This window comes from Nannobrachium achirus, assembly GCF_963921795.1.
Source record: "Nannobrachium achirus genome assembly, chromosome: 4".
Lineage (NCBI taxonomy): Eukaryota > Metazoa > Chordata > Actinopteri > Myctophiformes > Myctophidae > Nannobrachium > Nannobrachium achirus.
Window position 1 is genome coordinate 37,885,598 of NC_137813.1, and position 12,043 is coordinate 37,897,640.

Genomic DNA, 12,043 nt, shown 5'->3' on the forward strand with positions numbered 1-12,043 from the left:
TTGTGTTATTTAGTTTCTCAACTGATTCTGACAGGAAATTAGGTCTACTAGCCAGGATAAAAAATCTACCATGATCTGCTCACTGCTAGTACCCCAAATATGCCTTAATCCAAGATGGCTGCCACCGCAGGTACCAAATGCCAAAAATATGCATATCTTCCAAACTATTAGGACTATAAATGAAAATAAAGTGTCCAATCCTATGTTTTTCAGGTCAAGGAGTTCATTTATTATGGTATTATGTGTCCATGTGTTACCTATTTGCAGATAATTGCAATCAGACTATGATTTATGTGCAAACAATATTCGGTAATTATTTTCTAGTTCATTCAGTCTTATTTGTATAATCACACACCTTGACTCTGGACGAAGCTCTCTCATCTGAAAATGTATCACAACTTAAAGCAGCTTCTGCAGAATGGAAGGAATCTCTGAGCGAACACCGCACAGCCAAGCTCTGGCTCATGTACTTGACTCTTGTTGCTATTCTCCGTGCATTCATCAGGGCTGGCCGCACAGGAAACTGGCTGCTCTATCTACAAGCTCTGAAGGAGATGTTGCCTTTTCTGGCTGCTTCAGGACATAACAACTACACAAAGTCCCTTGTCTTGTACTTGAACAAGATGGAGAAGCTTCAGGGTACTCATCCACATGTATACAGCAAGTTTGTTGATGGCCTCTTTGTCCTGAGAAGAAGCGAGAACTACTGGGCAGGTATATACAGTGACCTGTATATTGAACAAGTTCTCATGAGGAACATTAAGGCTGTTGGTGGTCTGACAAGAGGACGGGGATTTGAACAGTCAACAAGTCTGATATGGTTGATGTCCACCCCAGCATGTGGAGAAGTCAACAGGGCCATGAGAGAAGTGACCGGCCTTCAAGACATCAAGGAAGCAGTGGTCCACAAGGACAGGGCAGCTGCTAGGATGACCAGAGATGCCAAGGATGTGCAGATCATCCTGAACTACTTCTCTGAACGAAAACCCTTCTCCCGGGATTCGAAGGAACTGCATAGCCTGTCATCTGGAGTCATAGCTGACAAGTATGTGAATGTAGAAAGAGCAGAGTCAGTTGGTCATGCCATACTGAAATCTATGAATGGCAAATCGGTAGCAGAACACACGTTCCGCAAGAAAGATCAAGTCACCACACTTGCTGCCTCAACTTACATTGCCATTGAAGGGGAATGCCTGGAGATCGACCCGAAACAGTTGTTCCAGCGCCTTGTTGTGGCAGGAACAGGGACTGTTGACACAATAACCTTGTTCACATACGAGTTGTCAGCTTACCCCACAGCTCTGTTTGACAACAATCTCCTGATGCGTCTGCCAGACAAGGCCAGTCTCCAGACAGGCCTGGTGAAAAAGGTGCCATCCTGTGTAGTAAGTCAATGTCCAGATGATGTTGTGTACGTCCTTGATGGTGGTGCACTCTTGCAACGGCTGCCATGGCCCAAACAGACAATATAGGCCAATCTATCCAGTTTGTATGTGCAGTATGTACATCGCCGCTACAGACATGCAGTTGTCATATTTGATGGTTATGGAAGTGGTCCCTCAACCAAGGATGAAGCACACCAGAGACGTTCCAGGTCAAACAACATTGGAGCAGAAGTTGACTTCAAGCTAGAAATGCAGCTGACCATGAAGAAGAAGGAATTCCTCGCAAACCCCAGGAATAAGCAAAAGTTCCTGTACTTCATTGGCAGTGAGCTGGAGAAAGCTGGAGTTGAACTCTACCACAGTTCTGCTGATGCTGACTATGACATTGTGTCAACAGCATGTACCATGGCCAAGAGGAGGTCAGTGGCAGTGGTTGGGGATGACACCGACCTGCTGGTCCTACTGCTGCACCATCTCAGTCCCAGACATCATGTAATTTTCTTACAGACAGCCAGCAAGATTCTCAACATCACATTCTCAACAACAAGATCCTACAAGAACATCTAGCCCCTGGCCTTACGGCATCGTTGCTCTTCCTACATGCCATCACAGGGTGTGATACGACATCAAGGCCACACAGCATAGGGAAGGTCATGGCAATGAGCAAATGCCATCAGCTCAAGGACCCTGCCAGTGTATTCATGAAGCCAAATCAAAGCCACGATGATGTCAACAAGCATGGCCAGGCCGCTCTAGAGGTCCTGTACAACTGTAAGCCTGGAAATAGCCTTGACTTTGAAAGAGCAGCCAGGTTCAGTAGCAAGGTGGCATCCAGGTTTGTCTATCTGCCTCCTGAATCTCTCCCACCCACTTGTGATGCAGCCAAGTACCATAGTTACAGATGTACCACCAGGTACAGACCTGGCTAGGCAATATTCTTGATCCAACCGAGTGGGGATGGTAGCTCCACAAAGGACAACATGTTGAGTACCTCAAGCCAGTGAGGATGCAGAGGGATGCTGCTCCAGCATCGTTGCTGAAGCTTGTTAAATGCAACTGCCACGGCAAGTGCGACAAAAACACCTGTTCCTGTCGCAAGAATGGACTGCTGTGCACCCTGGCTTGTGGTCAGTGCAAGGGAATCACCTGCGCCAATGTTGCAGTGAACAGCGAAGAGCTTATCGAGTAGACTGTCTGATGCAGTGAAGAGGAAGCAGAGTCTCTGGATGACGATGTGGATAAATGACGTTTGAGTAGATTATAGGCATTTTGAGTTTTCTAGCTGATTTAAGTTGTGTCATGCAATCAGGGAGGTCACAGTCAAGCTTTAAAAAAACATCTGTGCCTTTCATTGTGCCTTTAATTTCTTGATGTTTTTTTTTTCTTTTTCTTATTGCATTTAATGTTGTGATTTCACCTGTAAATGGCATTAAAATTTAAGTTAAGATACAAAAACAAAATCTCAGTCTTATTAAAATGCTATTAATCAATTCCTTGGCCCAAAAAACATAGGATTAGACACTTTGTTTATATTCATAGCTCTATTAGTTTGGAAGATATGCCACGTTTTAGAATTAAATGCTCGCAATGGCAGCCATCTTGGATTTAGGGTACTAGCAGTGAGCAGATCAGGGTAGATTTTTTATCCTGGCTAGTAGACCTAATTTCCTGTCAGAATCAGTTGAAAAACTAAATAACACAATTTTTTCCAACCTCAGCCTTATTTTTACTGGACTAGTGTGGGCAGTGCATGGAATCTCACAGATATATTCAGATATATTCTTAATTTATCAAATCAAATTCTGTACACCTACTTTTTGCATTTTAATTGCTGATATTGTACCCACCCTTTTCCAATGCGAGTAAAGCAAGCATAATAAAATTATAAAAATAAAACATTCACCAGAACACAGATCTACAAAAGGTTTTTGGGGGGAGGACCTCCAGACCCCGTTTGGGGAGTAAAAGTACTAAAATGTTTGAAAGCTCACAACACGTCCCATATTGCCTATTTTCAAATAGCCTGTATACAATAGGCCTGAATATTACATTCTATATTTAATAAAAAAGGGTTGTAATAACTGTGTGTGTGTGTGTGTGTGTGTGTGTGTGTGTGTGTGTGTGTGTGTGTGTGTGTGTACCCAATGTCAGTGATTGTTCAGTTACAGTCACAAGTACAGCGCAAGTCATTGCATCCTCCCATCACATGCAAACACTAATATTATGTCTGACCTGCTCTGCTTGCATCCACGTTTCAGTCATGTAGTAAAATGTGTCACAAATACTTAATTCTATATATTACATATATAGTATATTGTTTACAATATACAAATCTTTCAGTTGTGCATTGTATGGAAAGTCGGAAGAGAAAATCAAATGACATATTTTCCCAAACACTTCTTTTTCTACATTCTAATTTACCTTTCTTTTCTAAAATCCTGCTATATAATTCTCAGATAACCCTGATCGGACCAGTCAGCCGGGAAACAGCCACACCCTGTCATTGGAAGTGATGACGACGGAACAACTGACAACATTGTTTATACCAAACTCCTTTAATTACATTATCATTTAAGCAAGCATTTAAGGGGGAGGGGGAATAACAGAACATTATTTATTGCTAATCAAAACACCTAAAAAAATGCAATAACACCATATGCCTTATTATGTCTTGACGTTGCACTATTTATTTGTGTGTGTGTGTGTGTGTGTGTGTGTGTGTGTGTGTGTGTGTGTGTGTGTGTGTGTGTGTGTGTGTGTGTGTGTGTGTGTGTGTGTGTGTGTGTGCCTAATTACTGTTCATGTCCATGTCACTCACAACTTACACCTTTTTAGAACTGAAATAAAATTGCCTACACCAAATATGCTGTTTGTTCTCTACAGTTACAGAAATGTATTTATTTATTTTTTATTTTAACCCCCCCATTTCACACTATTTTGCATTTTGGAAAGAACATGCATATTTAATATTGAGCTATCCTAAATTTGTATTGCTTAGCTGCCCACTGGACTGTAGACATCTCTGGGTACAGGGGACTTTCACATAGGAAAGGGGCCAGGCCCCCGCCGGGGGCTTTTTTCTAGTATATATATATAGTCATACACATGATTTACTTATACAGCCAGGCCACTACCTTTACTATTACACTGGAAGGGCCAAGTGAAGTTCATAGCCAAGCTGGAATTTGGATTTGCCATTTTTTCTTTCTTTTTTTCTTCTTCTTTAAAGCAACTTATAAGCATTCATTTGACATTTTGATGTACTGCTTTTATAACTCTGGAGTTTGGATATACAGTATGGCGTGTATAAAATGCGCGCTGCAGTGCATTTTCTTATTGAACGAAGGTGTGTTTTTGGAAGAACATGCACCCCCGCTGAGCAATGGTCAAATCCCAACAGAGCATTCTCCTCTCAGCCTCCTCCATGCTGTCTCAGTGGATGAAGGTGAAGGTGAACTTTCCCTGTTATCATAGAGGGGAGCATCTGCCGTCTGTGAGCAGAGATATATATCAACCCTGTTGACAGTAGACACTAGAAGGGGGGCCAGAAAACCTCTGAACCACAGAATATGGCACACACCTGTAATCCACTCCGAAGGAGGACATGTTGGAGGGCGGATATTATTGGAAAGGACACTAGCAATAAGTCACAGAGAATGGAGACAACGCAGAGGTCAAGGCTGCTCTTGAGTGGAAGTGCTGTACGAGCACCCGACGAGTTCTAGACTTTGGTTTAGCTTTAGCCCAGGGGTCTTCAACGTTTTCAGGCCAAGGACCCCTTAGCTGAGAGAGAGAGATGAAGCAGGGACCCCCAGATTCCATATAGTTTCATCGTTTGACAGCACAATCATGAGTGTATTTTGGATTCATGTCAATTTGTGTTATCAGATATGTAACCACTTGAACCGTTAATACTTAATAAACTTGACCTTTCACTCTGTACTTAGTCTGCTCTTTTCACCCCTCGATCTTCACAAAACCTCTTTGCCGAAAATAGCCGATCTACAAGCTCACAACGCCTCGAAGCTTGTAGATCTGCTATTTTTGGCTAAAGTTATCAGAATATGGACGTTAGGGTTCAAGTGGTTAATATAAAAAAGGAGAAAAAAAGTTTCAAACAAAGATTTGAAGGACCCCCTGTAGTAACTCCGAGGACCCCCTGGGGGTCCCGGACCCCCTGTACCATTGTATCTTAAATCGTTGCTGGATTGTAATCCTGTGACATATAGGACACGTTCTAGTGGCTCACACTAAAGGTCACCAAAACAAACACTGAATTAGGGAAAACAGCTTTAATGCTCCAACCACTTGGAATGAGTTGCAAAATAATTTCAAGATATGTTCTCCCATAACTTATGGTCATTTTAAATCTTTGATAGTAGATCTACCCACATGTGTCTGCAACTGTTTCTAAACTTGTTTTGTGAATATTGATTGTACATACTGTCTTTTTGTGAATATTGATGTATCTCGATAACACTGCAAATGAGCGCAACCTCAATGTTTTTCGAGAATAAATAAAGGTTTGAATGAGTGAATGAATGAATGTTGCAAACCCCTGCTTTAGCCACAGAGGTCTGTTTTTCCAATGTTTCAATTCATCAGATATCTAGGTCCTGCTGGTGCACAGCTCTACAACCAAACATTGCAGGTGGACAAAGTGCAGAGTGGTCTTTTTATATCTAACCCAAGGTACCTTTTCCATTAGCTTCCAGTCCATTCCAGACAGGAATAGAAACCTCTGTGCTGTATCGCGTGCTTTTATCCACACACATCCCAACAATATAAAGGCACATTTAATGACTCAGTCTATCGTTAATCTATTAAAAGAAAAATAATAATAAAATAAAAGAATAAAATGAAAACATTCACAGTCAGGCAGAAACCTTGTATCTCCAAGTTTAAAATGTGTATGTATTTTTTCATAAAGTAAAGCTCTGCTTCATTATACACATTAAGGCTGTCGCACAAAATAGCCGATCTACACGTGTGCTTGTAGATTGGCTATTTTCACTAGTTTAAATCATTTTTAAACACAAAACGGCTTTTGGACATACAATGGGGCGGCATAGCTCAGGGGTAGAGAAACCGTTATTAGAGCACGAAGGGTTCCCGAAGGGTTCCCAGTTCGAATCCGGGCTCCCCCTGAGTTAATGTCGAAGAGTCCTTGGGCAAGACTCTGAACCCCTAATTGCTCCCGGTGAGTATAGGTTGGTGCCTTACATGGTTTCCTCCGCCACCGGTGTATGAATGTGTGCATGAATGGGTGAATGTAATGCACAATCTATGTAAAGCGCTTTGGATAAAAGCGCTATATAAATGCACCATTTACCATTTACAAGGTTTCCACCCGACAACAACGATTTGCTTGGAAGTTCTCTGGACAGCCCTGACACCAATGAGCAATGTGAGGTCTTTGTTTTTGATCTACCCCTGGCTGTCTAATGCATTAACTTACCTCTTCCAGGGGACACTCTCATAAATGAGTCATCACCATTTTTCACGGTGGAGAGATGCTCTCTGAGACCTGTTGTAAAATGTGTCCCTCTCTTCAGTACATTAGACTACATAACTCCTTACACATAAACACACAGATGCATTTATAGTCAAACAGTGTCATCGTGTTGTGCATTAACAATGCATTATGCTGCTCTTATACCATGGCCACTGATAATTCTCGAATCTTATTGGCTGCATTATTTTCAAATGACTGCACGGCTACAGTTACAGTATATCGCCGTTCCAAATGAAAACATAATACAAACTGTACTACTGTATTCACCGATATTTAATATGCAACCTACTGTACTGTATGCTTAAAAAAGAAATGACCGTCACATACTAAACTTGCGACTCAACAATACATTGACAGCTCACACAATACATTGACAATATTACACAACACCTCTCTTACAGAGAGGAAACTAGAATATGCTACCAGTCATAGTTTGAGAGGCATCTCATATCACATTACACATTATACACAGGACTGAGATATGGCCTGTTTGTTTAGAAGTCCTACAGTATATATTATACTTGGACAAATGATCTCTGTGCCCGAGCTTGCAACTGCAGTACTGTGTTCCTGCCTGTAAAAGACGGTATGCACTGTATAGTGCGCTCTATATCTAGTAATAGCTTTCCCCTTCCTAAGTACCCAGGTCTCATACAATGATGTCATACTCTCAAGTTATACCCCAGCTATCTTGCTGGATGCATTGATGATTTTTTTGAAATCTGTTTTTATTAACCAATGATAATGAGCCATACCAGGCAACAATAAAAAAGTTAATGCACTCTCCACGGAAGATCGATAGAAGAGTACCATTAGACTTGTATCCACGTTATACTGTCTCAGTCTGCGCATACAATTACATTTCCCCATTGACTTACAAAAACTTGAAAATGCAAAAACTCACATTCAAGTATTCTTCTCTTGGAAACTGTAATGGCTACAGTTTCAAAACTTGGAGGGGAGGCTCATAATGACCTCCAACAGTGTGGCCTCCGACAGTATTCCTCCCAACATTTTCCTCGGGTCCCAGTATTTTCACACTTGCAATTTCCCCAAATTGCGAATTGTCAAGTTTGTCCTGTTGTTGTTGTTGTCATTGCTGTCAGTTCCCACCTGATGTTGTGTGGGAGTCCTGACTGAGCAAGTGGAGACAGACAAATGAGGAGAGAGAGAAGGGGAGTGACACACAGCAAGATTCGTTTATATGCCCATACAGGAAGATCACTAATGTCATCAGCATATGCCCTATGCATATGGCATACCCATATGGGCATGTACTGTAGGTTGGTTGGATCGATGGACAACTCCCATAAAAGATTTGTGTGTTTTAAAAAAAAGAGTTCCAATTGTTCTGTTTGATCTACAAGCTCACAAAGCATATCATCGCAACGTGTTGTGAGCTTGTAGATCAGCTAATATTTGAATAGCCGAGGTATAAAATAGGGTTGAAGTGGTTAAACTGATTGTGCTGCTATATTTACAAGTACACTTTTGACGACGACTCCAGAGATTATGTGTAGCGATTTGTGAGTTTCGGGCTAAATCTGTAGGAGTATTAGCAAAAGGTTTGGATGAACACTGCAGGCAAAAGAAAAGATACAAAAAGTAGCTATACCTGCCTCCGCGCTGTTATCTTTGTTGACATGGCAACGAGTAGACTGGCCAATCAGAGCGAGCTAGGCAGGGTGTGTCTCAGCAGGTCAGATATGGAAGTTAGAACTTCGAGCGAGTGGGGAAGTGAAGAACTAGACGCATCTACAGCAACCAACGATGGACGTAACATGCTTTCTGCTTGGCCTCGCTGGCTGGGTCTTAATGGCAGTGACTCTGGGTCACGACAACTGGAAGGAATCCTCCTCCACATTCTCCACCATCTACGAGAACCTTTGGGGCACCTGTGTCGAGACCAACGATGTAACCAACTGTCTCCGCTTTAACACCCTTCTGGGCTTACCAGGTAGGCTCTACGTGACTTAATGGGAGAGATATAGTTAAGGGCAACAGGTGTTTACATACAGATACAGAAGCTCTATACAACAATATCATTCTACTGTGAGAGGGGAATTGTGTTTTCAATTACTTCTGAATGTATTGTACTGTACATGCTTTGATGAAAGGTGGTTTATGGTATTTCTAGATGGAATGATCTGTTAAAGACCACCTGATATGAAAAATATGTTTTTCGTACTTTTAGAGTGTGATACTGAAAGTCCAGCCATATATTGCTCTGATCAGGAGCACCTGTGTGCCTGTGCCACCCAGGGGGCCCTGATATGGCCCCTGGGGGCCACACATGATCCCTGGTAAGACTGTTGTCAAGGCAGACCCCTGTACAGTGCTTGTGCCAAGTTTGGTACAGATTGGGCCAACAGTGGCCCCCACACCTGGCCCCGGTGTGACTATTGTCATGGTAGACCCCTGTACAGACAGTATTTGTGCTAAATCTGGTGCAGATAGGAGTAACAGTGTGCTTGTGGCCCCCGGGGGTCAATGAAGTGGCCTCTGGTGTGGCTATTCTGGCAGACCCCTGACCCTGTGTTGGGGCCAAGTTTAATAAAGGAAAACATAGTTAGTTAATTCTTCTGTAGTTGTAGGCTATATGTACTTGTAGGCTATATAAAAGTCCAATCTAATGACATCCTGTCAAGCGTAATTATTACATAATAAACTAATTTAAAATATCTGACTGTCCCAACTCATGTTGCCCACATTATGGCTATAATGTCCCAATATAGAATCTACGCCCACCTGAAGAATGTCGTTATCAATGTTGAGAGTGAATGTCAAGCAAGTGTTTCACCTTGTTTCAAATCTATGAGACCTTGATCTCATATGAAAGAGCTCTCTGTTCCAAACAGAGCGATTCAGGCATTCGGGGATGTCCCCCCCCCCCCCTCTCCTCTTAAAGTTACTATTTTAGTTTCACTGAGCCCATTCTAATGAATTAAGATTATCTCTCTTAAAAGAATTGGAAAGCCCCAGGGGCATGCATGCGTGCCAAAGTTTATGCTTTTATGACATTCTTTAGGTGTCATTTGAGTCAACTGCCAGCAGTTTAGGTGCCCATTTTGACAATAACCTGTTTCATATTGTTTTGGACAGCTTACATCCATGTCTGCCGAGCGCTGATGATGGTGGCTCTCCTGCTGGGGGGCGTGGCTTCCGTCGGGACTGCTCTTGGACTCAGTGGCAGGATGTTGGAACACAAGGTCAAGGTCGTTGTCAGTGGAGGTGCTCTGTTCATCCTCTCAGGTAAAGACTTTGATTGATTGATTGATTGATTGATTGATTGATTGATTGAAAACACCATTAACAGTGCAGGTAGTACAGTCAAAGGTTATGCTAAAAGGCTTATTTCCTTTGTGATCCCTATTTTAGAAGTTTGACTGTAAGTGTATTTGATGCCAATCCTTTAGCACTTTGACACAAGTACATTTTTAGATACAGGCAGGTGCAGATCTTGGTTGTAGTACCAAATATTCAAATATTCAGAGCCAAAAGAGTGTGTGTGTGTGTGTGTGTGTGTGTGTGTGTGTGTGTGTGTGTGTGTGTGTGTGTGTGTGTGTGTGTGTGTGTGTGTGTGTGTGTGTGTGTGTGTGTGTGTGTGACATTGTTCCTTAATATTTACTGAAAGTTGTTTTTTCACAACAGGTGTGTCCACCTTCATAGCCGTGTCCTACTATGCATCTACGGTTGTCGAGCAGTTCTATGACCCCATCTATCCAGGAGCGGAGTAAGTATTTGGATAATTTTCAGCTCAATATACTTTACATCGTCACTGTCGGGCAGAAACCTTGTATCTCTAAGTTTCAAACTTTAAAGCCCTGCTTCATCAGTCGCACGGAACTAGAGAAAAAAGCAGATCTACAAGCACACAACGCCTCACAGTGGGAGGCGTTGTGTGCTTTTTCAGCTATTTTCACTAGTTTAAATTATTTTTAAAATGATAAATACAAAACTAACGGTTTTGGGCATACAAGGTTTCCACCTGACAACAACGATATAATAATACTCAGGCATTGTGAGTAAAGATCTGCTAAAGATCTGCTATTTTCACAATAGAACCGTGTTATATAAAATGTAATGCCTCTACTGTTAGTGCTCGTCAGGGTGGGGGTCCCCAGTTAAAATATGATTATTTTGGGGATCGTGGCCTGAAAAGGTTGAGAACAACTGTACTAAATACTAATAGACTAATAAAGTATCTTTTGTGTATATTTTGCAGGTTCGACGTGGGACCAGGCGTGTATCTGGGATGGGCAGCCTCTGCTCTTGCCATCCTGGGTGGTTCCATGATGTGGGTGTCCATGCTGTGTTGTCGCAATGACCCACCCAGAGCCCCCGCCATGTACGCCGCCCCCACCACCCGCCACGACATGCACATGCATGCCACTACGTACGTTTAGCCTGTTTAACCTGAGGCCCATTCTACAAAAACGGCCTCTAAATCAGTAGTTCTGAAACCTTTTCGTGCCATGAAGGACCACCGAAATGATATATGTATTTGGCCACGGTCCCCCCCATCTGAAGAGAAGATTTGTGTTAAAATATGTAACACTTCCAAGATATTTCAAAAATGTAAAAAACAAAACAAAACTATATATATATATATATATATATATATATATATATATACGCTCGCAGCGAGGCTCAAAGTGACGCTCTGTGAGCTAATATCTGCTTTTTGAGAACTACTGTTATAATACCTGTTCTAAATCCTAAAAACGTCCTGTTTTTCCGGGGAAAAAAAGGGAAAACGGCAGAGATGCTTTCCCAGATTGAATGGGTTAAATCTTTAAAAGTCTGTTCTAGTATTGAATCCATATATTATTTCTACATCCAATGTTTATTTTGTAAGCCTAAGCCGTCTGCATGGTCGGTGACTCGGCATGGAACACCCAAGGGACATTTGTGCCAAATGTCATGCTTTTATGACATCCTTCAGGAGGTGCCTTGAGTCAATTGCCAACAAGTGCCATTTTGGATTTTGTCAATAACTCACTTCCTGTTTTAGGTTATTTTGGGTCTTATTCTAAAAGTGTACTCTAAAAGTCTCTTATTCAGTTCATCCCTAAACTCTTACTATTCATGGGCTTACTAACATTGATGTTGGAGGGAGAAGGGAGGTTTATTAATATACTGT

General features: G+C 41.9%; 1 protein-coding gene across 1 annotated transcript; it reads left to right on the forward strand.

The window, feature by feature from the left end:
* Positions 1 to 8,715: 8,715 nt before the first annotated feature.
* Positions 8,716 to 11,306, forward strand: LOC308282888 (claudin-15-like; the record flags this gene model as incomplete). Its single annotated transcript, XM_080723277.1, has 4 exons — positions 8,716 to 8,857; positions 10,003 to 10,152; positions 10,552 to 10,633; positions 11,126 to 11,306. 4 exons carry the CDS (start codon positions 8,716 to 8,718, stop codon positions 11,304 to 11,306), a joined length of 555 nt encoding a protein of 184 aa, XP_080579403.1.
* Positions 11,307 to 12,043: the final 737 nt, after the last annotated feature.